The sequence below is a fragment of the Coregonus clupeaformis genome, chromosome 7 (genome assembly GCF_020615455.1).
Source record: "Coregonus clupeaformis isolate EN_2021a chromosome 7, ASM2061545v1, whole genome shotgun sequence".
Classification (NCBI taxonomy): domain Eukaryota; kingdom Metazoa; phylum Chordata; class Actinopteri; order Salmoniformes; family Salmonidae; genus Coregonus; species Coregonus clupeaformis.
Window position 1 is genome coordinate 16806514 of NC_059198.1, and position 27959 is coordinate 16834472.

The window sequence follows — 27959 nt, forward strand, 5'->3', positions numbered from 1 at the left end:
TCATCTTTAGGTTAATGTTTATGCTGCTAAGTTTATAGCCATGTTTATAGCTGTGTTATAATAGTGTAATATTATGCTTATTCATTCATGTTTATATTGCATAATTATGACACTTTACTGATACTGTTATGTTGTGCATGTTTTTGCCTTAGAACCACAATTCATTCGGAGTAACTCAAGTACTATTCCACCAAGATTCACTCCCAGTCAATTCATGTTATATGACCTAAAGTGTGTGTGTGCTTAATGTGTGTTGGTGAAGAGGAAAAGGAAATAAAAACTCTGAAAAGAGAAGCATCAGCATTGTTCTTACAGAACATCCTGTGGAGGGTCAGAACCCAAATCACAGTCAGCATAATTATACTAGCGGGTGAGGGCATTCACAGCCGACCGCTCAGACGGGTGAGGGCATACCAGCCAACCGTTTTTATAGAAGCTGTAAATGACTTGGTAATAGGAAATACATTTATTCCATGACAGAATTAAAAAGCAATTTTGGACTGACCAATGTAGATATTTTCAAATACATGCAACTCAAAAGTTTAAAATCAATACATTTTTTGAGGGAACCCTATTTTAGTCAGAAAAGGATATTCATATGATAAATAAGATTTACAAAACCTTGCAGAGAGCCTTTCCAACTGACAATCTCTTAGGAAAAAATATAAACTACTGTAACCAAGACTTAAAAAGAACTGACATTGGCACAAGATAGAGGTCATGTTGGAACATAACTAACGAAATTACAGTTAACGAAAATGTACGTTTAATCCATTAAAAACTAATGTATAGAATTTATTACACAAGAGACAAAATTCACTAATTCATGTCTTAAGTGTAAAACTAACAATGACTCAATAATACAATCCTTCTGTTTCGTATTAAGATCTATGATGTTAATATTTGTGTAAACTTTTTAATCTGTGGGTGTCACTGAGCAGGCTGATACTCCATTTCATGGACCCAAGATCCATAGGTAAGGCTGCCCCCAATGCAATTCTAAAGTCTAACACATCCACAGTGCGATTTCAACAGATTTTTTTGTGTGTCAACTTAAGTCATTATTGTCTTTTGTTGCATTTATATAACAACATTCCAACATTGTTTAGAATTATCTAGTCCAAATGTGGCATGTTCCACTATTTTTATCCATTTGCGTCAGTTTTAATCGGGGACCTTTACTTTGAAGGCGAACGGTCGATTCCACTAGTGTTGCTCACGACACACACGTGGTTTGACGTCAGTCAAGGCGGGATGGTAGGCTGTCGAACGCTCAGAAAATTATACTACAAGAGCTGTCTCTCGAATTCCCGATTATTGTTATGATTCAAGTCGAGACCTTATCGCTGGATTTGCTGTCTAATTTTCATGCAGCTAGCTGTCATTTTCTCCTTCACCGATGTCGAGCAATGGAGAAGCGCCCATCTGCAATTGCTGATGACCTTCTCCTCTGCACACCGAAGCATATTTCTTGGAAACTGCGATGCGGGGAGCGTTCTGACTTGTAACGTATCGTCAATTGAATTGACATTTATTTCACGAGAAGTGAAGTGCCTACAATCTATTCTACCAAAAACATTTTTTAAATAGTCAAGACAGAGGCAGATGCCCCTCGTTCTGTCACCCCGGCTACACTATGGTGGAATTCCCATCTCTCATTCCTTATTGGCCTCTCATCCGCTTTCTGGTGCCTTTGGCTATTACCAATGTAGCCATCGACCTCGGCGAACAGGTAGGTTTGCGGCATCAAATTGAAATGATACAGCGTAATTTGCGTAGGATATGTGTCTGTAGCCAGCATTGGGGTTGAGGCAAGGGGATGAACGTCAAGCAGCTAACTAGCTATCTGGCACTGTCAAAACACTGTCGTGCTAACTAACGCTTGCTTGATTTGACTGCTATGTTGACTTGAGCTAAGCTTTCAACATGGTACAGAATGTTTTTATCTTTCCACCAGAGCACCACTAGTACTAGTAGTAGTGGCCCACAATTACAGAATTTGATCGTTCTTAAGCCTAGAGATTCCAAAACAGACGCGTGCATAGATGTATGTGTATACAAATGAGTGCGACTAGTTATTGTCATGTTAGTAAACAGTAAACCCATTATGCAGAGGGTGCTACAGACAAATTAGCTAGCTAGCAGCTGATGTAACCCATATTTAGACGATGGCTGCTCTTCTGTGTTTATACCAGTGGAGGCTCCTCGGAGGAAGGGGAGGACCATCTTCCTCAGTGAATTTCATAAAAATAAAAACCTTTTTAGATAAAACTATACTAAATATGTCACCAAATAATGCATTAAAACACACTGTTTTGCAATGAAGGTCTACAGTAGCCTCAGCAGCATTCTGTAGGGTAGCACCATTGTGTAGCCAAAGGACAGCTAGCTTCTGTCCTCTGGGTACATTGACTTCAATACAAAACCTTAGAGGCTCATGGTTCTCACCCCTTTCCATAGACTTACACAGTAATTATGACAACTTCCGTAGGATGTCCTCCAACCTATCAGAGCTCTTGCAGAATTAACTAACATGTTGTCCACCCAATCAAAGGATCAGAGAATGAATCTAGTACTGAAAGCATAAGCTACAGCTAGCTAGCACTGCAGTGCATAAAATGTGGTGAGTAGTTGACTCAGAGAGAGAAAGACAATAGTTGAACAGTTTTGAACAAATTAATTTATTCCAAAATTAAGGAGAAGAGCGAGAGAGAGAGTTAGCTATATTTTGTAGTATATATTTTTTCACTTTTACTTTCTTAGCTAGCGTCAAATGCAGCTAGCTAGTTTAGTCTACTCAAACAGAGAGGGATACTATGTCAGCTAGCTGGCTATGACTATCCAACACTGGAACTCTTCCAAGTCAAGGTAAGCTTTTGGTTTATTAATTTATTGCTGCTGGTGTATCTGCTAAACTGCTTGCTGCAGACTACACTGTACTGCATGATTGTAGTAGGTTTACTAGCATTGTAGTTCTAGTAGCTATGGTGATTGACTATGATGTGACAACGATGTAGGCTGTGTGTAGCAGTTAGCAGTCATGATATGAAGGTTTGGCTTGGAAAGGTTTTTTCGCCTGGTCACAGACAGCTGATGTGTTGTGCACTGAAGTCCACAAGCTAAGGGAAAAGGTGACAGGAGGAGAGCTCGTACATAGTTGCGAGAAGGAATTACAGTGTATATATATATATATATATATAAATAAATAAATAAATAAATAAATAAATAAAACAAGCTGTTTGTATGTGGCTGCTATGAAAGTGAACTGTGGTTGAGTGTGATCAGGGGTGTATTCATTCCGCCGATTCTGTTGAAAAACTTTTCTTAAAACGGAAACAAACGGAACGAAACGGGGATAAACATACCTGAATCTGTCCAATAGAAACTCGTTTGTAACTGTTGGACTAATGATTACACCCTAGATCAGCTAGATGCATGCAAGTGTGTTCAAGGTGGTATTGAATGTGTCACTGTCTGTCACCTTTGGTGTGTTCGTAAATTCAATCTGGACTGCCAGAGTGCGCTCATAGTGAGCTCTGGGCGTTCGTAATTTCATAGCGTTGTCAGATGGTCCGTTTCTAAATTCAGAGTGTGTCCCTTTCGGAGCATTCAGTAGGGTTGATCCGAGCGTTCTGACATCACAACGGCAGTCAAGCACCCAAGCTAACTGGCTAAAGTTGCCTAGCTACTTCCAGACACAAATGAGAGAACACCTCACTCTGACCATTTTACTCGCCCTAGCAGAGCTGGTTAGGCTGTTGTCATGTTATCTAGAGCATTAGTGACCGTAACTGTGTTGCTGGCAATAATTTAATTATGTTATTTTGTCAACATTTACTGACACTGGCCATATTCAACAGGTCTTGCGCGTTCATAAATTCATCAGTTATTTTGCTCTCTGGCACACAGACGAGTGCTCTGAAATCGGAGGAAGATAGCCAGAGTAAATTTACGAACGCACCTCTTGATTACTCACATTTTTCTCTCAAACTGTGCACCTACATTGTAAACTTTCTTTAATAGGCTAGGTTGTAGCAACCTCTTGATGGGTATAGGGAACATTCTAGTATCATGTAGTAGCCTAAACCTATCAATGTTACATTGAGCTGGGTGAATGAAATATGAATGACAGTCATCCAATATGCTGTAATAGAAATAAGGCCATGCTGATAAAAAACATCCTCCCTCATCTTAAATGTCACCGACCGCCACTGGTTTATAGGATGTAGGCTAGCCTTCAATGGTGGTTAGGAGGGATTGGGCTATATATGCATCAGTGATCTCTAGAGCAGTGAATGTAAACTAAAAGGCCTTGAATTGTAATAGGGATCTAGGGCAGTGATCAAAGCGAGGTCCACTAGCTATAACTGGGAAATAAGAGTAGATTTTGGTTTAATAAATGGTGTCACTGATTGTGGTCCTCTGTAGCTCAGCTGGTAGAGCACGGCGCTTGTAACGCCAAGGTAGTGGGTTCGATCCCCGGGACCACCCATACACAAAAATGTATGCACGCATGACTGTAAGTCGCTTTGGATAAAAGCGTCTGCTAAATGGCATATTATATTATATTATTATATTATATATTATTATATATTATTTATATTATATTTAATCATTAGTAGATGTACTGATACTTTGTGGCTTGTGAAAATGCCATAATGCATGCAGAACTAAAGCACAGTTCAGTGGAGATGTTATGAATGTCATTCCCCTGCCATAGCCCCATACCAGTGACCCACAGCTCCCATTCAGGCCCAGTCATATGACAGCTGACAGGCCTAGCATCCTAGCTGGTATTCTTGCCTTGTGGACAGTGGGAGTCCAAGCGGCACAGTGTGTCTCGGAAGAGGTTAGGATTATGCTTATGTAATGGCCACGTGAGAAGATATAAATAGCACCCGGCTCCCTTCTATGGAAAGAGGCAGCTGTGGATGCTCTCTGGAGGCAAAGCTAAATGGAAGTCTTATTTAGCTGAATGACTAGTTGTGGTTCAGGATCACGACAGGGTGTAACGGAGAACAGTGTTTTTGCATCCTGGCTGCCCTAGCCGATCATATTTCCAAACATCCATTATGTTAAAGGTCCAATGCAGTAGTTTTATCTCAATATCAAATCATTTCTGAGTAACAATTAAGTACTTTACTGTGATTGTTTTCAATTAAAATGTTCAACAACAAAAAAAACTTAGCAAAGAGCAATTTCTCAAGCAATAATTTTGCTAGGACTGTCTGGGAGTGGTCTGAGTAGGAAGGGGAAAACTGAAAATTAGCTGTTATTGACAGAGAAGTTTGGAACTCTCTTTCTTATTTTCCTATTAACTAATTTACCGCATGGTGATGTCACCATAGAAGGCCAAAACTCCATCTCACCAAAACACGATAAAAGTTCAGGCAGCCTTTTCAAACAGCTCTTAGACTAAAAGGGCATTATTATCATTTTCACAATTTCACAGTATTATTCCAACCTCCTATTGTGGAAATATTTATAAAACTCAGGAAAATCACATTTTGGACTGCACTGGGCCTTTAAGGGCAATTCCACGGCTGAGACTCAGATTTTTCACTTTGTGGACAAACAAAAACCATTGATTTCAAACTTTAACAAATCATACAACTCTATGCACAAGGACTACTTTGAACAATTTACACAGAACATTTCACAAAAACACATTTACTGGAAGAACTGTGCAGATGCAAAGTTTGATAACAGAATTACGGTAACATAATTACATCATGGGTCCCTGATCTGTACTACACAGAAATGCATAATTATGGATATGAAAGTCATTCTCTTCATGGAGATGTATCCTGTTTAGGTACACTAAGGTAGAAATATGCAATATCCTCCTTTGCATATATGAGTGTTATTCTACATACTGGCTATTATTCTAATGAGCTCCGACCGCAAACAAGACCAAATGTGGTTGGTCCAGACCAGACCAAATCTGAACCAATCAGAGACGTCTATGTTTCACAAGTGTGCCATATGATATTTTGGCCATATCGCCCAGCCCTAGCTTAGACCCTTTTTTACATAATCTAAGGAGTTTGTGTTATGCCCGCCATCGGCTGAGACACAGCATGCTCTTAAATATAGGGTGGGTGTCATGTTTTAGCTGATAAATGTACAAAAATGGGAATAACATTGACATGTCAACTTTCAAAATGGTACCACAAAGAGATCCACGCATCAGAGAATGTTGACTTGAATGGGAATATCAGTTGTTTTAAATTACTGTCAATCTTCCATAGGAAACCTATTGAAATCAGAAGAAATATACAGAACAGAACAGACATTCCCATTTAAGTTGACATTCGATGGTGGGTGGACCGGTGGCCATCTTTGTGGTAGTTATTGGAAGTTAACATTTCAATTTCAATGGTGTACAAGCTAAATTGCAGTGGTCTGAAGGGATAGGTCCATTCTATTTATATGATTGAAATTATACCCACCCTGTATTCAAGAGTATGCTGTGTCTCAACCGATGGCGGGCACAACACTTACACATCAGATGATGTAAATTAGGGAGTTTACGTGTTTTTAGATAATTGACGTTAAAGGTTAAAAATGACTATTTTTATTTCAAAAATGTTTACAAGAAATTATTAAATAGTTTGACAACCTTGTTTGTAAGCGTTTAAATTACAGTGGGGGAAAAAAAGTATTTAGTCAGCCACCAATTGTGCAAGTTCTCCCACTTAAAAAGATGAGGCCTGTAATTTTCATCATAGGTACACGTCAACTATGACAGACAAAATGAGAAAAAAAAATCCAGAATATCACATTGTAGGATTTTTTAATGAATTTATTTGCAAATTATGGTGGAAAATAAGTATTTGGTCACCTACAAACAAGCAAGATTTCTGGCTCTCACAGACCTGTAACTTCTTCTTTAAGAGGCTCCTCTGTCCTCCACTCGTTACCTGTATTAATGGCACCTGTTTGAACTTGTTATCAGTATAAAAGACACCTGTCCACAACCTCAAACAGTCACACTCCAAACTCCACTATGGCCAAGACCAAAGAGCTGTCAAAGGACACCAGAAACAAAATTGTAGACCTGCACCAGGCTGGGAAGACTGAATCTGCAATATGTAAGCAGCTTGGTTTGAAGAAATCAACTGTGGGAGCAATTATTAGGAAATGGAAGACATACAAGACCACTAATAATCTCCCTCGATCTGGGGCTCCACGCAAGATCTCACCCCGTGGGGTCAAAATGATCACAAGAACGGTGAGCAAAAATCCCAGAACCACACGGGGGGACCTAGTGAATGACCTGCAGGGAGCTGGGACCAAAGTAACAAAGCCTACCATCAGTAACACACTACGCCGCCAGGGACTCAAATCCTGCAGTGCCAGACGTGTCACCCTGCTTAAGCCAGTACATGTCCAGGCCCGTCTGAAGTTTGCTAGAGTGCATTTGGATGATCCAGAAGAGGATTGGGAGAATGTCATATGGTCAGATGAAACCAAAATAGAACTTTTTGGGAAAAACTCAACTCGTCGTGTTTGGAGGACAAAGAATGCTGAGTTGCATCCAAAGAACACCATACCTACTGTGAAGCATGGGGGTGGAAACATCATGCTTTGGGGCTGTTTTTCTGCAAAGGGACCCAGGACGACTGATCCGTGTAAAGGAAAGAATGAATGGGGCCATGTATCGTGAGATTTTGAGTGAAAACCTCCTTCCATCAGCAAGGGCATTGAAGATGAAATGTGGCCGGGTCTTTCAGCATGACAATGATCCAAAACACACTGCCCGGGCAACGAAGGAGTGGCTTCGTAAGAAGCATTTCAAGGTCCTGGAGTGGCCTAGCCAGTCTCCAGATCTCAACCCCATAGAACATCTTTGGAGGGAGTTGAAAGTCCGTGTTGCCCAGCGACAGCCCCAAAACATCACTGCTCTAGAGGAGATCTGCATGGAGGAATGGGCCAAAATACCAGCAACAGTGTGTGAAAACCTTGTGAAGACTTACAGAAAACATTTGACCTGTGTCATTTTCAACAAAGGGTATATAAAAAAGTATTGAGAAACTTTTGTTATTGACCAAATACTTATTTTCCACCATAATTTGCAAATAAATTCATTAAAAATCCTACAATGTGATTTTCTGGATTTTATTTTCTCAATTTGTCTGTCATAGTTGACGTGTACCTATGATGAAAATTACAGGCCTCTCTCATCTTTTTAAGTGGGAGAACTTGCACAATTGGTGGCTGACTAAATACTTTTTTCCCCCACTGTATGTCAAAATCAACCGTTCATCTTTTCCAGTGATTAAGACATGGATGTCTCATGGTATAGTGGGGTATGCAAAATGGGTGAACTTTGAGCACCCTGTCCAAAACGTCACTTTCTGACCACTTCTACCAGCAAGAAAAGTTTCGTTCAAATCAAAGGGGTGCAGTCAAAATAGTTATTGAAATCAAATGGAATAACACAAAACAGTTATGAGCTTAACATGACAGTAGTAGGTAACCCAACTGTGGTTTGTGACTACTATGATTTCCCATTATAGCCAATTCAGTTGCAGTAATTCCGTTAAAGATTTTTCAGTAATTCTGTTAACGATTTGTTAGTTAGCATTGGCTCGTGAAACTACCTCTAACTTTCTTCATACTGAGCACAGAGACATACAAATGGTATCCACAAGTTCATCTGACCCTGGGGAAGTAGATAAAGGGCCTAATTGCCAAAATCCTGAATTATCCCTTTAAAGATATGTCGGTTTTTGGTAACGGAATTACAAGGCACAAGGCAATGTTTCTTAAACTTACAGAAGGAAAATCCTTTCTCTAAAACTAAATAAGTATTGATATTAGTTGGCAGGGATCTTTACTTCAACATTGTGTTTTGATGTATTTCTAATACCTTCTGTTACATTGTTTTCTAAGACTGCTTTTCCATCAGTTTGACCAGAAATCAAAGCCATTACTTATGCCTAATTTTTAAGATGGGGAAATTACAAAAAAATTTATCTAAGCTTAGCTTTCATTTGACACCCAATTTGATTTGTTCCTATGAACTTCACGTTAGTGCTCATGCACCCTTTTTACATGGAAATGACCTTTAATGAAGTGTGTCACTGAATTGCTTACACCAGTCGTATGAGCTATCTTTTCACTGTATACAGTGTAAACCTGCCATTTGTTTACTAGTAAATCACATTACTAGCCTTGTCCCAGATTTCTTTATGCTATCATGTCAGCTAACATGTTTGGTATGACAATGAGTGATAAGGATTTGACATGATATCACAAACAGATTTGGGACCAGCCTAGCGCAGCACTAGTATGAATGATGATGGTATGATGATGAGCCTAGTGGGGCGAATAAGGTCTCACTCTTTCCAATCCATTCCCTTGCCCTTCTGGTCCTTGGCAGGCTCTTAACCGGGGTTTAGCAGGCTTTAAAGAGGATGCAGTTGAGATGCTAGCCAGCTACGGGCTGGCTTATTCGCTAATGAAGTTCTTCACTGGGCCCATGAGTGACTTCAAGAACGTGGGCCTGGTGTTTGTCAACAGCAAGAGGGACCGGGGAAAGGCTGTGCTGTGTATGGCGGTAGCAGGCACAATAGCATTCATCCTTCATGTTCTCATAGGTGAGGCTTTAACTGTGGTTTTGTCCCAAATGATGACATTTAATAGTAACTAACTACCCATATTTCTTATTAATTCCAAGTTATTATTTAAAATCCAATGATATGTGTCGGTTGTAAACTGCTTTTAGGTGAGCTTTAACTTTTAAATGTCTTATGTCATGTTAAACTTTTTAAATCGTTTTAGCTGTGTCATCTCCTCAGGTCTCATAGTATTGTGACTGTCTTCCCTGTCTCCAGCCCATACAGACTTAGGCTACTACATCATCAATAAGCTCCACCATGTGGACGACTCCGTGGGCAACAAGACCAGGAGGGCTTTCCTCTACCTGGCAGCTTTCCCTCTGCTGGATGCCATGGTGAGCGCTGAGTAGAGTATACGGCTTGATTCAAGGCTGCGTCCCAATTGGCACCCTATTCCCTATAGGGCTTTGGTCAAAAGTAGTGCACTATGTAGGGAATAGGGTGTCATTTGGGACGCAAACCAGCTCTTCCATGACCCAATGTATGGTCAGTCAGAGAGCCATAATCATGGCAGAGGGAAGCTTAAAAACACCTGACCTAGAAAAATGATTTGTAATCCTCTGCTCATCATGCTGGGTCTTAAAACGGACACGCCTGTCCCTGTATTTCAACGACTGCATATCTTCTCTTTGCCTGGTCGAAATCAGATTTCAATGTGGGCCTCTGGCTTGCTTTTTTAAACAAGCCAGACAAGAACAATGGGTACTTGGTGTGCTGAAATTCTTGGGTGGAGAAGCATCAATTGTCTCTTTGTTTATTGTTTTGTAGGCTTGGATCCATGCTGGAATCCTCCTTAAGCACAAATACAGTGTCATCGTAGGCTCTGCCTCCATCTCTGATGTCATCGCACAGGTACTCAGCAGATTGCTTCCTTGTTTTTCACTAATCTACAGTGAAGATTGGTCATTGTTGCAAAGACTAATTCAATTGACCTCAAAAGTGGACTTGGCAGTATACCCTGCTCTGATAGTTTGTGACAGTGATGTGGTTGTAAGGGAGTCTCTCTAAGTTTTAATGTCACGTGCAGAAGTACAGTGAAATGCCTTTCTTGCAAGCTCTAAACCCAACAATGCTGTAATCAATATCAATGTAGTACTAAAAATCACATAAGGTAGAATAAAAACACTTGAGAAATACAAATACAAAATAAGAAGAACATGAGAAGTAAGTAAACTATATACAGGGTCAGTTCCAGTACCATATTTACAATGTGCAGCGATACTGGAGTGATAGAAGTAGATATGTATAGGGGTAAGGTGACTAGGCATCAGGATATATGATAAACAGAGTAGCAGCAGCGTATATGATGACTGTATGTACACTACCGTTCAAAAGTTTGGGGTCACTTAGAAATGTCCTTGTTTTCGAAAGAAATGCACTTTTTTTGTCCATTAAAATAACATCAAATTGATCAGAAATACAGTGTAGACATTAAGGTTGTAAATTACTATTGTAGCTGGAAACGGCTGATTTTTTTATGGAATATCTACATAGGCGTACGGAGGCCCATTATCAGCAACCATCAGTCCTGTGTTCCAATGGCACGTTGTGTTTGCTAATCCAAGTTAATAATTTTAAAAGGCCAATTGATCATTAGAAAACCATTTTGCAATTATGTTAGCACAGCTGAAAACTGTTGTGCTGATTAAAGAAGCAATTAAACTGGCCTTCTTGAGACTAGTTGAGTATCTGGAGCATCAGCAATTGTGGGTTCGATTACAGGCTCAAAATGGCCAGAAACAAATAACTTTCTTCTGAAACTTGTCAGTCTATTCTTGTTCTGAGAAATTAAGGCTATTCCATGTGAGAAATTGCCAAGAAACTAAAGATCTTGTACAACGCTGTGTACTACTCCCTTCACAGAACAGCACAAACTGGCTCTAAACAGAATTGAAAGAGGAGTGGGAGACCCCGGTGCACAACTGAGCAAGAGGACAAAAACATTAGTGTCTAGTTTGAGAAACAGACGCCTCACAGGTCCTCAACTGGCAGCTTCATTAAATAGTACCTGCAAAACACCAGTCTCAACGTCAAAAGTAAAGAGGCGACTCCAGGATGCTGACCTAGGCAGAGTTGCAAAAAAAGCCATATCTCAGACTGGCCAACAGAACAGACACTGGACTTTTTCTTTGCAACTCTGCCTAGAAGGTCAGCATCCCGGAGTCGTATGTAGATATTCCATAAAAAATCTGCCATTTACAACATTAATAATGTCTACACTGTATTTCTGATCAATTTGATGTTATTTTAATGGACAAAAAAAGTGATTTTCTTTAGAAAACAAGGACATTTCTAAGTGACCCCAAACTTTTGAACGGTAGTGTGCGTGCGTGTGTGTAGAGTCAGTAACAAACGTGTGTGCATGTTATGTGTGTGAGCAAATGAAGTGAGTGTGTGTGTTGGGAGTTTCAGTGAGTGTGTTGAGTTCTGACTGTGGTCTCCCTCCTCTCCGTGGCAGATTGTGTTTGTGTCCATCCTGCTGCACAGTAACCTGCCGTGTGTGGAGCCCCTGCTCATCCCCATCCTCTCCCTGTATATGGGAGCCCTGGTGCGCTTCACCATCGTGGGCATAGGCTACTACTACAACATCCACGACAAGATCCCCGACTCCAGTGGACTTGACGTGGGGGTACGCCGCTTCCTTAGTCGCCCTACTGGGACCTTTTAAATGTAATAGATGGAGTTCATCATGTAGTGTATCTTTACTGGCGCATCAATTAATCTTGGTCTTCTAAAACTGTCTTTGTTGCAGTCTACCTGTGTGATAGTAGCTTATGTCCCAAAAGGAACCAGGACAATTAGGTCTAGTAATCAATACTACTGCCCTCACATGAGGACTTAGCGCTACAACTACAAAGCACCCAGATTGAACATACCCTTGTTTTCCCCTCTCATTGCTTTTAACTTCACTTTGCAGGGAGATGCCACCATCAGGAAGATGTTGAGTTTCTGGTGGCCTCTGGCCCTCATCCTGGCTACCCAGCGGATCAGCAGGCCCATCGTCAACCTCTTTGTGTCCCGGGACCTCAAGGGGAGCAGCGCAGCTACTGAGGTGAGTTTGTAGCCTACTCAGTCCACTCCCCAATAATACCCCATTTAGCTCAGTCCCACTCACTGTTATTCGGCAGCTGCCAAACGCAATGGCCTTTACCAGAAGTAGTCTAAATTCTAATCTAATGTTTTGTTGTCTGAAGAGAGAGGCTGCTGGCTCATGGGAGGAGGAATTTCTCATAAAATCCTCTGTGGGGGGACCTTTTGACTGCCAGTGTTCATTACCATGCTTGTACTGTAACAATAAAGTGACTTCATACAGCCGAACTCTTAGCATCAGTTCGGCCTGTAGTACAGGCTTTGCAGTTATCCACTTGCTAGGTTGATTCCCTTCATGATATCACAGCTGGCATTTGAACAATCTCTGGAGCGTTCGTGCATTGAGACCTAACCAGAGGCAAAACAATAAGCTGTTTACCAGAATGAACTGGAAATAATCAACAGCACAGTGGCTGCCAGTGGTGTTCGCGTGATTCAACCTGAAACTCAGAGGATGAGCTCACACTGACAGTGACTGAAAACATTCCTAAACGTCTCTACTGTGTCTGTGCAAAGACTGTCACTGCCTGTTTTTGTCGGTTACACACAATGCTGACAAGCCCAAGGCGCTTGTCCTGGTATAAACATGGGAAAATCCACATGCGATTACATATTCATAATTGTCTTTACTGACAGGTGTTGGCTAGTCAGTCATGTTTTAACATCTTGGCTACATTACTGTAAGCTGTCCAAAAAGGAAATTAAATGGCATGTGAATCCTAATGACTCTCTTTGCTTGGCCAGGCAGTGGCTGTGCTCACCGCCACCTACCCTGTGGGTCACATGCCCTATGGCTGGCTGACTGAACTGAGGGCCGTCTATCCCGCTTTTGACAAGGTAAACCAAGGCCAGTGTAAGAATAGCCTCTTGTTGCAGATTAAACATATTAAATATCTTCGGGTACTGAGTACAGGTGGCTTGTATTAATGCATTTTATTTCCCACTAATGATAATGTTCTCTTCTCCAACAGACCAATCCCAGCAATAAGCTCATATCCGGCACACCGGTCACAAAGACTCATATCAAAAAGTTTACAGCCTGTTGTTTGGTGCTATCGCTCACGGTAAGAAGGATGTATGGCTCTTTTTTTTATTCCAATACTGTATTTTGATAAGTCACAGAATCAAATACTATTGGGAAGTATACTAACTCTATAGAAAAAATGAGAATCCAGAGTGTAGAATTCAGACCCAAAATCCAGACGATCTTAGCTCTTGTGTTCTGTTTGTCAGTTATGGCACAAAGTGTGCCACAGATAGGGGAAAAACTGGTTGAGACTCATGCAAGCAGAGTATAACATCCTTTCAGTGTTCTGCATGGGCATGCTTGGCGTTTGTTCCTCTGTCAATGCTTCTTACATTATTATCTAGTCAGATGGGTATCCTACTTAATCATTTCCTCAACTATAGCCAACTTTTTTTTTTGTCCTTGCTGAAAACGAGAAAGTAAGGCAAAGATGACACCTGACAGATAAACACAGTGCCATAGATAAATATATATTTAGGCTCTGGATAAGCCCTGGAGCTTGAAGCGCTAAGCCACCAAACGAGCAGGTATAGAACCAGCAATGCAGAATAAGTGGTTTCAATACCTGTATGTTTGGACAGAATGTACAGTATTTCGACTAGCAGTGTTTTGTTTTTTTGGTTCTATATCTGACTTCAGATGTCAGGTTGCGGTGTGTGTCAGAGCGAGAGAGAGAGGCACACCAGGTTGGTGTGCTGTTGTTCCCCCTAACACTTCTTCTCCTGGTTAAAAGGGCATGATAAAATTGTGGCATTCCCATAAAAATATGTATTTCACATAACATATCAGTTTACATATGCATGTGTATTTCAGAGAAAAGTAATGAAAGCTGACTTCTATTTTTCATCCAGCTCTACATGTATTAATAATAGAACAGAGCACAACAAGAAGTTGTTATTGTAAATGCACTGTTGAGAAAGGTATAGTTCCGCCCTGTCATAAATCGTCAGTTTTTTCACGGTTTCGGTGTCAGGATGTGTTAAATGCAGGGTAGAAATGGGAACAGAAAAAACAAGACTGGTTTGATGGGGGAGAAAAAATGTGTCCCTGATGACTTGGATGTGAAAAACAGGAAGTTGGTGGAAAAGGTTAGGCCTTGGAGCCACGGAGAGGAGTGGCGGTGGCATGCCAACCAGATGTGGAATTTCAGTGTTATAAACAAGTGGGTGTGGGCTCAAGCCTGGCAACCAGGGTTCCATGGTTGCCATGGCACCGTAAGGCAGAGTAAACAGAGATCTCTGTAAATTGTGTACATACACTATATATACAAAAATATGTAGGACACCCCTTCAAATTAGTGGATTCGGCTATTTGAGCCACACCCGTTGCTGACAGGTGTATAAAATTGAGCACATCGCCATGCAATCTCCATAGACAAACATTGGCAGTAGAATGGCCTTACTGAAGAGCTCAGTGACTTTCAACGTGGCACCGTTATTAGATGCCACCTTACCTACAAGTCAGTTCGTCAAATTTCCGCCCTGCTAGAGCTGCCCCGGTCAACTGTAAGTGATGTTATTGTGAAGTGGAAACGTCTAGGAGCAAGAACTGCTCAGCGCGAAGTGGTAGGCCACACAAGCTCATAGAACGGGACCACCGAGTGCTGAAAATCTGCTGTCCTCGGTTGCAACACTTACTACCGAGTTCCAAACTGCCTCTGGAAGCAATGTCAGCGCAATAACTGTTCGTTGGGAGCTTCATGAAATGGGATTCCATGGTCGAGCAGCCGCACACAAGCCTAAGATCACCATGCGCAATGCCAAGCGTTGGCTGTAGTGGTGTAAAGCTCGCTGCAGTGCATGCCAGTGATGAATCACGTTTCACCATCTGGCAGTCCGACGGCCGAATCTGAGTTTGGCGGATGCCAGGAGAACGCTACCTGCCCGACTGCATTGTGCCAACTGTAAAGTTTTGTGGAGGAGGAATAATGGTTTGGGGCTGTTTTCCATGGTTCAGGCTCCTTAGTTCCAGTGAAGGGAAATCTTAACGCTACAGCATACAATGACAACAGTTTGTGACAACAGTTTGGGGAAGGCCCTTTCCTGTTTCAGCATGACAATGCCCCCGTGCACAAAGCGAGGTCCATACATAAATGTTTTGTCGAGATCGGTGTGGAAGAACTTGACTGGCCTGCACAGAGCCCTGACCTCAACCCCATTGAACACCTTTGGGATGAATTGGAACGCCGACTGCAAGCCAGGCCTAATCGCCCAACATCGGTGCCCGACCTCACTAATGGTCGTGGCTAAATGGAAGCAAGACCCTGCAGTAATGTTCCAACATCTAGTGGAAAGCCTTCCCAGAAGAGTGGATGCTGTTATAGCACCAAAGGGGGGACTGACTCCATATTAATGCCCATGATTTTGGAATGAGATGTTCGACGAGCAGGTGTCAACTTACTTTTGGTCATGTAGTGCATTTTAGATTTTTTATCAGCTTTTTTGTTTTTGATAAGTCATTGAGTTGTTGATTTTATATACAGTGAGGGAAAAAAGTATTTGATCCCCTGCTGATTTTGTACATTTGCCCACTGACAAAGAAATGATCAGTCTATACTTTTAATGGTAGGTTTATTTGAACAGTGAGAGACAGAATACCAACAAAAAAAAACTGAACAATGCATGTGAAAAATGTTATACATTTATTTGCATTTTAATGAGGGAAATAAGTATTTGACCCCCTCTCAATCAGAAATATTTCTGGCTCCCAGGTGTCTTTTATACGGGTAACGAGCTGAGATTAGGAGCACACTCTTAAAGGGAGTGCTCCTAATCTCAGCTTGTTACCTGTATAAAAGACCTGTCCACAGAAGCAATCAATCAATCAGATTCAAAACTCTCCACCATGGCCAAGACCAAAGAGCTCTCCAAGGATGTCAGGGACAAGCTTGTAGACCTACACAAGGCTGGAATGGGCTACAAGACCATCGCCAAGCAGCTTGGTGAGAAGTTGACAACAGTTGGTGTGATTATTCGCAAATGGAAAAAACACAAAAGTACTGTCAATCTCCCTCATCCTGGGGCTCCATGCAAGATCTCACCTCGTGGAGTTACAATGATCATGAGAACGGTGAGGAATCAGCCCAGAACTACACGGGAGGATCTTGTCAATGACCTCAAGGCAGCTGGGACCATAGTCACCAAGAAAACAATTGGTAACACACTACGCCGTGAAGGACTGAAATCCTGCAGCGCCCGCAAGGTCCCCCTGCTCAAGAAAGCACATATACAGGGCCGTCTGAAGTTTGCCAATGAACGTCTGAATGATTCATAGGAGAACTGGGTGAAAGTGTTGTGGTCAGATGAGACCAAAATTGAGCTCTTTGGCATCAACTCAACTCGCCGTGTTTGGAGGAGGAGGAATGCTGCCTATGACCCCAAGAACACCATCCCCACCGTCAAACATGGAGGTGGAAACATTATGCTTTGAGGGTGTTTTTCTGCTAAGGGGACAGGACAACTTCACCGCATCAAAGGGACGATGGACGGGGCCATGTACCGTCAAATCTTGGGTGAGAACCTCCTTCCCTCAGCCAGGGCATTGAAAATGGGTTGTGGATGGGTATTCCAGCATGACAATGATCCAAAACACACGGCCAAGGCAACAAAGGAGTGGCTCAAGAAGAAGCACATTAAGGTCCTGGAGTGGCCTAGCCAGTCTCCAGACCTTAATCCCATAGAAAATATGTGGAGGGAGCTGAAGGTTCGAGTTGCCAAACGTCAGCCTCGAAACCTTAATGACTTGGAGAAGATCTGCAAAGAGGAGTGGGACAAAATCCCTCCTGAGATGTGTGCAAACCTGGTGGCCAACTACAAGAAACGTCTGACCTCTGTGATTGTCACAAGGGTTTTGCCACCAAGTACTAAGTCATGTTTTGCAGAGGGGTCAAATACTTATTTCCCTCATTAAAATGCTAATCAATTTATAACATTTTTGACATGCTTTTTTCTGGATTTTTTTGTTGTTATTCTGTCTCTCACTGTTCAAATAAACCTACCATTAAAATTATAGACTGATCATTTCTTTGTCAGTGGGCAAATGTACAAAATCAGCAGGGGATCAAATACTTTTTTCCCTCACTGTATCTGGTAGTTTTTACCCAAAGAGTTGCAGGACTGATGGCAGGTTGACTTGTCTGGTGGTTAACGTTAATGTTTTGCATTTAAAAGACGCATTTCGGCACGGCTGCTTTTTAATCAATGAGACCTGACGGCATTATGAAAATGGCAGAGAGCCTGTACAGTCGTGGTCAAAAGTTTTGAGAATGACACAAATACTAATTTTCACAAAGTCTGCTGTCTCAGTTTTGATGATGGCAATTTGCATATACTCCAGAATGTCATGAAGTGATCAGATGAATTGCAATTAATTGCAAAGTTCCTCTTTGCCATGAAAATGAACTTAATCCCCCAAAAACATTTCTACTGTATTTCAGCCCTGTCACAAAAGGACCAGCTGCCATCATGTCAGTGATTCTCTCGTTAACACAGGTGAGAGTGTTGACGAGGACAAGGCTGGAGATCACTCTGTCATGCTGATTGAGTTAGAATAACAGACTGGAAGCTTTAAAAGGAGGGTGGTGCTTGACATCATTGTTCTTCCTCTGTTAACCATGGTTACCTGCAAGGAAACACGTGCCGTCATCATTGCTTTGCACAAAAAGGGCTTCACAGGCAAGGATATTGCTGCTAGTAAGATTGCACCTAAATCAACCATTTATCGGATCATCAAGAACTTCAAGGAAAGCGGTTCAATTGTTGTGAAGAAGGCGTCAGGGCGCCCAAGAAAGTCCAGCAAGCGCCAGGACCGTCTCCTAAAGTTGATTCAGCTGCGGGATCGGGGCACCACAAGTGCAGAGCTTGCTCAGAAATGGCAGCAGGTAGGTGTGAGTGCATCTGCACGCACAGTGAGGCGAAGACTTTTGGAGGATGGCCTGGTGTCAAGAAGGGCAGCAAAGAAGCCACTTCTCTCCAGGAAAAACATCAGGGATGGACTAATATTCTGCAAAAGGTACAGGGATTGGACTGCTGAGGACTGGGGTAAAGTCATTTTCTCTGATGAATCCCCTTTCCGATTGTTTGGGGCATCCGGAAAACACCTTGTCTGGAGAAGACAAGGTGAGCGCTACCATCAGTCCTGTGTCATGCCAACAGTAAAGCATCCTGAGACCATTCATGTGTGGGGTTGCTTCTCAGCCAAGAGAGTGGGCTCACTCACAATTTTGCCCAAGAACACAGCCACGAATAAAGAATGGTACTAACACATCCTCCGAGAGCAACTTCTCCCAACCATCCAAGAACAGTTTGGTGACAACCAATGCCTTTTCCAGCATGATGGAGCACCTTGCCATAAGGCAAAAGTGGTAACTAAGTGGCTCGGGGAACAAAACATTGAAATTTTGGGTCCATGGTCAGGAAACTCCCCAGTCCTTAATCCCATTGAGAACTTGTGGTCGATCCTCAAGAGGCGGGTGGACAAACAAAAACCCACAAATTCTGACAAACTCCAAGCATTGATTATGCAAGAATGGGCTGCCTTCAGTCAGGATGTGGCCCAGAAGTGAATTGACAGCATGCCAGGGCGGATTGCAGAGGTCTTGAAAAAGAAGGGTCAACACTGCAAATATTGACTCTTTGCATAAACTTACTGTAATTGTCAATAAAAGCCTTTGACACTTATGGAATGCTTGTAATTATACTTCAGTATACCATAGTAACATCTGACAAAAATATCTCATAACACTGAAGCAGCAAACTTTGTGAAGACCAATACTTGTGTCATTCTCAAAGCTTTTGACCACGACTGTAGTGAGGATGACTACTACTCTGGACTGATGTTTGTTGGGCTTTTTTGCCCTTTAGCAGCAGCAGAGGCATCACCCAAGTGGGTGCTACACGTTAGTTGTGGAGGAGTACGAAATCCATGCTACAGAGAGGCTGAGCTGTAGTGGTGGAGAGTCGACTTCAAAATAATTGATTCCTTGCCCATCGACTCCCGGTGTCAAGCTTCGATTCCGCTAAGAATCAACTCCTTGACTCCTAAGATTCAGTATTTTTGCAACAGAGGAGACTGAGTAAGCTAGTTGCCGTAGGCTACTTCCGAGAACAAACTTGCATCTTTCACAGCAAAGAAAGAGCGAGCTGGAGATGGGGGAGAGGCACATCCAGGCATAGGTAGGCAGGTCGGCCACCAGGCAGACCGTCAGAGCCATGCATCGGTAATCAAAAGCTATATCTCGCAATACGGTATCTCACAATTTATTGGCTTGCAATGTCTTGCAAGTTCACTAAAGTAAGGGCTATCAATTAGTAGGCTAAGCGATTTGAAGTATTCAACGCCTTTGTTATGGCAAGCCTAAATAAGTTCAGGAGTAGAAATTAGCTTAACAAGTCACATAATAAGTTGCATGGAATCACTCTGTGTGCAATAGTGTTTAACATTTATTTTTGAATGACTACCTCATTGCTGTACCCCAGACATACAATTATCTGTAAGGTCCCTCAGTCAAGCAGTGAATTTCAAACACTGATTCAACCACCAGGGAAGTTTCCAATGCCTCGCAATTTTTTTAAGCAGACATTGACTATCCCTTTGAGCATGGTGAAGTTATTAATTACACTTTGGATGGTGTATCAATACACCCAGTCACTACAAAGATACAGGTGTCCTTCCTAACTTTGTTGCTGGAGAGGAAGAAACCGCTCAGGGATTTCTCCATGAGACCAATGGTGACTTTAAAACAGTTACAGAGTTTAATGGCTGTGATGGGAGAAAACTGAGGATGGATCAACAACATTGTAGTTACTCCACAATACTAACCTAATTGACAGTGAAAAGAAGGAAGCCTGTACAGAATACAAATATTCCAAAACATGCATCCTGTTTGCAACAAGGGACAAGAACATTTGGCAAAGCAATTAACTTCTTGTCCTGAATACAAAGTGTTATGTTTGGGCCAATACAACACATTACTGAGTACCACTCTCCATATTTTCAAGCATAGTGGTGGCTGCATCATGTTATGAGTATGCTTGTAATCGTTAAGGACTGGGGAGTTCTTCAGGACAAAAAAGAAACGGAATGGAGCTAAGCACAGCCAAAATCCTAGAGGAAAACCTGGTTCAAGAGCTTTCCACCAAACACTGGGAGATGAATTCACCTTTCAGCAGGACAAGGACCTAAAACACATGGCCAAATATACACTGGAGTTGCTTACCAAGAAGACAGTGAATGTTCCTGAGTAGCCGAATTACAGTTTTGACTTAAATCTACTTCAAAATCTATGGCAAGACCTGCAAATAGTTGACAGAGCTTGAAGAATTTAGAAAATAATAATGTGCAAATGTTGCACAATCCAGGTGTGGAAAGCTCTTAGAGACATACCCATAAAATGAGTCTCCTGAGTGGCGCAGTGGTCTAAGGCACTGCATCGCAGTGCTAACTGTGCCACTAGAGATCCTGGTTCGAATCCAGGCTCTGTCGCAGCCGGCCGCGACCGGGAGACTCATGGGCGGCGCACAATTGGCCCAGCGTCGTCCAGGGTAGGGGAGGGAATGGCCGGCAGGGATGTAGCTCAGTTGATAGAGCATGGCGTTTGCAACGCCAGGGTTGTGGGTTTGATTCCCACGGGGGGCCAGTAAAAAAATAAATAAATTAATAAATGTATTCACTAACTGTAAGTCGCTCTGGATAAGAGCGTCTGCTAAATGACGTAAATGTAAATGTAATAAAGACTCACAGCTGTAATTGCTGTCAAAGGTGCTTCTACAAAGTATTGACTCAGGGGTGTGAATACTTATTTAAATGAGAATTCTCTATTTCATTTGAAATAAATTAGCAAAAATGTCTACTAACATTACACTTTGTCATTATGGGGTATTGTGTGTAGATGGGTGAGAATGATTATTTTTTAATAAATGTTGAATTCAGGCTGTAACACAATAAAATGTGGAATAAGTCAAGGGGTATGAATACTTTCTGAAGACACTATGTTGGTGTTTCCTTTATTTTGGTAGTTACCTGTATATAGCACACTGCACATTGGGCCAGATAGGCATGGCCTATGGGCTTGATGAGAACACAGGCTCAGCCCCTGACAGCCCACATGCCAAGACTTGCTCTGATTGCATCTGACTCTGTGGGAAAGAGAACAGTGCAGAGAGAAGACAGACGAGTGTACAAGAAACCACAAAAGGATCAGTTTCACTGCCAGTTTATACTGTAAACAGAGCAAATGGGTTTTAAGTGATTTTCTTTATAACAACAAATTGACTTTTAGATGGCTTTTCGAAATTTAGTCTGAGTGAGGAAGTCTGGTGAAAAACTGAGGAAAACCACTGATGAGTCATTGGTGACTCAGCATAACCTGTATTTGTGTATAGTATGACAGGTGACTAAACAGACATTCAGCAAAACATCTGAGAGTCATCGGCACGACTGCACTGCTACATTTTCTTTAACAATTCAAAGATTTCTAACCAGAGGAACACTTCATATACACTGAACCAAAATATAAAATCGCAACATGCAACAATTTCAAAGATTTAACTGAGTTATAGTTCTTATAAGGAAATCAATCAATTGAAATAAATTCATTAGGCCCTAATCTATAGGTTTCACATGACTAGGAATACAGATATGCATCTGTTGGTCACAGATACCATAAAAAAAAAGGTAGGGGCGTGGATCAGAAAACCAGTCAGTATCTGGTGTGACCACCATTTGCCTCATGCAGCCGACACATCTCCTTCACATACAGCCGATCAGGCTGTTTTATGGCCTGTGGAACCTTGTCCCAAGTTGCTAGATATTGGCGGGAACTGGAACACAATGTCGTACACGTCAATCCAGAGCATCCCAAACATGCTCAATGGGTGACATGTCTGGTAAGTATGCAGGCCATGGAAGAACTGGGACAATTTCAGCTTCCAGGAATTGTGTACAGATCCTTGTGACATGTAGCCATGCATTATCATGATGAAACATGAGGTGATGGCGGCGGATGAATGACACGACAATGGGCCTCAGGATCTCGTCACGGTATCTCTGTGCATTCAAATTGCCATCGATAAAATGCAATTGTGCTCATTGTCTGTTGCTTATGCCTGCCCATACCATAACCCCACCACCACCATGGGGCACTCTGTTCACAACGTTGACATCAGAAAAACCCTCACCCACATGACGCCATACACGCTGTCTGCCATCTGCCCGGTACAGTTGAGACCAGGATTAATCCGTGAAGAGCACACTTCTCCAGCGTGCCAGTGGCCATCAAAAGTGAGCATTTGCCGACTGAAGCCGGTTACGACGCCAAACTGCAGTCAGGTCAAGACCCTGGTGAGGACGACGAGCATGCAGATGAGCTTCCCTGAGACAGTTTGTGCAGAAATTCTTCGGTTGTGCAAACCCACAGCTTAATCTGGGTGGCTGGTCTCAGATGATCCTGCAGGTGAACAAGCCAGATGTTGAGGTCCTAGGCCGGCGTGGTTACGCGTGGTCTGCGGTTGTGAGGCCGGTTGGACGTACTGCCGAATTCTCTAAAATGACGTTGGAGGCGGTTTATGGTAGAGAAATTAACATTCAACTGGTGGACATTCCTGCAGTCAGCATGCCAATTGCACGCTCCCTCAAAACTTGAGACATCTGTGGCATTGTGTTGTGTGACAACTGCACATTTTAGAGTGGCATTTTATTGTCCCCAGCACAAGGTGCTCCTGTGTAATGATCAGGCTGTTTAATCAGCTTCTTGATATGCCACACCTGTCAGGTGGATGGATTATCTTGGCAAAGGAGAAATACTCACTAACACGGATGTAAACTAATTTGTGCACAACATTTTAGAGAAATACGCTTTTTATGCGTATGGTATATTTCTGGGATCTTTTATTTCAGCTCATGAAACAAAATGGGACTTGTTGCATTTTATATTTTTGTTCAGTGTAGTTTATAAGTTGTCTTTTACCTCCAGCGATTTTGATTTGCAATATTGTGTTATGTACGGTACTGTACATTGTTACCGCAATTAGAATTCATTATATTTGGGTTACACGCCTGGCTTGTGTTAACCTCAAAAGGGACCACGGTGAACCTAAAACCATTCGTCCTTAATGATCTAGTACATTCTAACGAGGCATGTTTTTGCCGAGGTTGCCGTAACACTAAACTCTGTGTTTGTTTTTGTTTGCCCGGCTATGTGTGGTGTATAACACCTCTGTGTGTGTTTTTGTGTGGCCAGCTCTGCTTTGTGGTGTTCTGGACCCCTCACATCTCTGAGAAGATTCTAGTGAATGTGATTGGGGTAGACCTTGCCTTCGCTGAGCTCTGTGTGGTTCCACTGAGGATTTTCTCCTTTTTCCCTCTGCCAGGTAAGAAGTGTACAAAGTGCATAATGGCTCAGTTGGTTGCAGCATGTTTGCAACACTAGAGTTGTGAGTTTGATTCCCCTATGGCCCACACATACTAGCTGTATATAATAGGAAGAGTCACAGGAAATGTCTGCTGGAAATGTCTGACCATTTAGGATTAGTCACCAAAATAAGCCTCCTAATATGTATTGTCCTGACCTGTTTCTCTCCTATCTGAGTACGAGGGTTTTCTGTGTGTGGGCATGGCCCAAATGGCACCCTTATTCCCTATATAGTGCACTACTTTGGACCAAAACCCTATTGACCCTGGTCAAAGCTAGTGCGCTATAAAGGGAATAGGGTGCCATTTGGGATGCAACCATGGTCTGCTGAGACAGCAGTCTGTGATGTGGTATTTCCACTGACTCTGTCCCCTATGTGTTTAGTGACAGTCCGGGCCCACCTGACTGGCTGGCTCATGACCCTGAAGAAGACCTTTGTGCTGGCCCCTAGCTCTGTGCTCCGCATCATCGTCCTCATCACCAGCCTGGTCGTGCTGCCTTATATGGGGTAGGTGGACACCTCACTGGACACAGACCAGTGTCTGTGTCCCAAATGGCACCCTATTCCATTTCTATTGCACTACTTTTGACTGGTGCACTGTAAAGGGAAAATAGTGCCATTTAGGACACATGGTCTGGGTCCTTTAGCTAACATGTATGAGTTCCTGATTCACCACTCTCATAATAATGTAAGCTATGATGTGGCATGAGATATTTGATATTGTAACGAGCCTGTATGGCCACCGAAACTCACACGTAGTCTTTTAACTAGCATAAACAGCCCATGACGATAATTTCCCATGAAATAACCAAGTTGTTGTTTATTTGGATGAACATAGTGCGCACCAACCTGACGCACACAAGCGCCTCTAGAACTGACAGACCCAGCATGCCCCAGCGTCATCACCTACAGCAACTAATTTGCATAACATTGTGTGATAGAAGCCGTTTCGTCTCTCAGCCTATCTCCAGGCCATCAGACTGTTAAACAGTCACCACTAGCCGGCCTCCACCCAGTACCCTGCCCCTTAGAGACTGCTGCCCTATATACATAGTCATTGAACACTGGTCACTTTAATAATGTTTACATACTTCTTAATTGTTATTTTTCTGGATTATGTGTGTACTGTTTATATTTTTATGTGTTTTACTGCACTGTTGGCGCTAGAAACACAAGCATTTTGCTTCACCTGCAATAACATCTGCAAATCTGTATAGCGACCAAGAAACTTTGATTTGATTCGACATATTACAATATGATGACTTATGTTCTGTTCTAGAACTGGATAGCTAAAGATGGTTTATTTCAATTCAGCAAACTTTGTTTATTGCTCAGTGTGACATTTTGATTGGATTCCAATCTGACGCGGAGTTGAGGAGCTGCTCTCTGTTTCATGATAAGCAAACATGAATAGAAATGTATTCAGATAAGAGTTTAAATCAGGAATATGTAAATGATCACCGTTCACCACATCACCTACCATCAAATGCAGACTGTGCAAATTCAGTGTGAGGGTATGAGTTGATGGGTTCTCTGCGGTTTTATATTTAGTCAATAGCCTCATTTAAATCTTTAGACCAGTTCTTTGTGCATGGTTTTAAATTAAACATAAAGTAGCATAATATATATATATATTAGTCTGAGTTAATAAAACATGCATCTATGTGCAAATGCTCAGATGTATGCTCAAAGCTAGTGTTTGCTTTTTGCTGCACCAGAATTCGACCCATCGACAACACTAGCTGCCCTTTTACCCTACCTTATCTGTAAATGCAAGTGAATATGTTACTGCCATTTCTCGCAAAGCCATTTCTGTCTGAACCGTATGCGACAAAGCGGTGTCACTTCAAGATGGTAGTTTCACTGTGGGCCAACGGTATCTGAGCATAAATCACTGTAAAGACTGACCATATAGAGAGGATATTTCTTCCATCGCTTAGCAACACCTCATCCGGACTGACAAGCCGAAGCCAGTATATCAGACCTGCTGCTATAGCAAAGACTCAGGAGTAGGAAATACTTTATTTTTACCACCCAAAAAACATCCGTCTTTGCTAGATGCCAGGCGATTTCACAACAAAACATCTAGGATGACTTGCGTTCTTCCAGAACTAATTCGTACATTTTTCACTCACCACACACTATAGTAGGCCTATTTTAGTCTATAATGACCCCCTAAATGTATTCCAATAGGGTAAGCCTGTACCACATAGGCCTACGGTATATCCTGTATTCTGAGCTCTACTGGTCAGTTGTTCCTGTATTAATGAAAACTGGGGTTTGTGTTTCAGTGTCCACGGGGCCACTCTGGGGGTTGGGTCCCTGTTGGCTGGTTTCATAGGGGAGTCTACCATGGTGGCCATTGCTGCCTGCTATGTCTATCGAAAACAGGTGAGAAAACCCATATATAAAGGGAGAGTAAATCTGTATAGCATGGTTCCCCAACTGGCGGCCCAGGGGTGATTTTATTTGGCCCCCTAAGTTGAGCAATTTTTTATTGTTGGACATGAGACTAAAAACACCAGCAAGTAAGCTCCAAGTTATTTTAATTTAGGAAATCTGTTCCAAAGTATTCCCACACGACATATGTGACCGTATACAAATGCAAGCAAGGTTTGAAATGATTGTTTTAGTCAAATATTATATCCATTTGGGCTTCTTGTGGTCAATTTGTAGTTATGTTTCGGCCCACTGACCATCCACTGAAGAAAATAAATTGTCCCGTGCCTGAATCTAGTTGATGATCCCTGCTGTATGTAGTCATACAGTGAAGTACTAAATAACTCTAAATTGCTCTTCATTCCTTTCATCTCTTTCTTACCTTCCTTTTCTTTCGTGCTCTCCTTTTCAACAGAAAAACAATGAGATGGGCAGCGAGCTGGTGGAGGGAGAGGACTCTGCTCCTATGAGCGAGGTATGTTCCAGAACTCAGATGGATGCCATTGAAGAGCTCCAGGAGGAAGAGGAGGAGGAGGAGGAACAGGAGTAGAGGCACTTGGAGGGAGAGAGGCCAGAGAAATTGGAGCTGAGCTCCATAGAAAAAGGGAATTCCAGTGGAAGAGGACCATGGGTAGGCCCTAATACCGGACCTGAGAGAACAACTGAGGAATTGCACAGAGCGCTTAATAGGCTCCTTGAGTGGACTATCAGCTAATAATTAGAGTGGAGATCTGCCATGATGAGGAACACGCACTGTACAGACAAGCCATGCACTGAAATCCATGTAAATACCTTCCAATCCTCTGGACAATTAATGTATTCATGAACTGCAGAAATAGGATATGTATTAATCACTTTCATCATCGTGTTATTGCTAATTGAGCATGGGAAATAACTGACGCAGGAAAACCTGTCCTCCTCAGCAAAGGGAAATGTGTTGTGGAGAAATTGAAACATTATTTTACTTGGATAGTCAAGTATAAGAAGCACAGCTTTATTTTATTTTAATGCTGGAACATTTTAAAGGACCTGTGGAGTTGGGCAAGTGTATTTTACATTGAATAGTGTTCAAAGACTTTAGTTCTGTTTTTATATAGGCGACGGGAATTTGAAAAGTGTGTATATTAACTAGCAGAAAGGGGTCGGGAATCCCTCAGTATATTATTGTGTGTGACTGTGTTTACGTCATTATGCTTGTCCACTTAATGCAGTCTGGGAATCTGTACTTTCATTTTATTTTGACAAGTATAGCTATTTTCTTAATAGCACATTCTGACTGTTCGATGTACATATTGTAAAGGCATTATCTTATTTGGCAAATAAATTGTTATTTAAAGAGCCCATCATCTGACTATTGAAACATTGACA

General features: G+C 42.1%; 1 protein-coding gene across 1 annotated transcript; it reads left to right on the forward strand.

The window, feature by feature from the left end:
* Positions 1–1223: 1223 nt before the first annotated feature.
* LOC121569897 (progressive ankylosis protein homolog B) lies at positions 1224–27957 on the forward strand. The gene is made up of 12 exons (XM_041881204.1): positions 1224–1732; positions 9389–9605; positions 9843–9961; positions 10395–10478; positions 12085–12255; positions 12544–12678; positions 13461–13553; positions 13688–13780; positions 23981–24110; positions 24536–24659; positions 26444–26543; positions 27007–27957. Exons 1-12 carry the CDS (start codon positions 1637–1639, stop codon positions 27139–27141), a joined length of 1497 nt encoding a protein of 498 aa, XP_041737138.1. The 5' UTR covers positions 1224–1636; the 3' UTR covers positions 27142–27957.
* Positions 27958–27959: the final 2 nt, after the last annotated feature.

Excerpts from the sequence above, each read along its gene's own strand:
- LOC121569897 (XM_041881204.1), top strand. The coding sequence starts at position 1,637 with ATGGTGGAATTCCCATCTCTCATTCCTTATTGGCCTCTCATCCGCTTT. Across the intron at positions 24,111-24,535 it reads CTCCTTTTTCCCTCTGCCAG|TGACAGTCCGGGCCCACCTG; the intron begins GTAAGAAGTGTA and ends CTATGTGTTTAG. Across the intron at positions 26,544-27,006 it reads GCTATGTCTATCGAAAACAG|AAAAACAATGAGATGGGCAG; the intron begins GTGAGAAAACCC and ends CCTTTTCAACAG.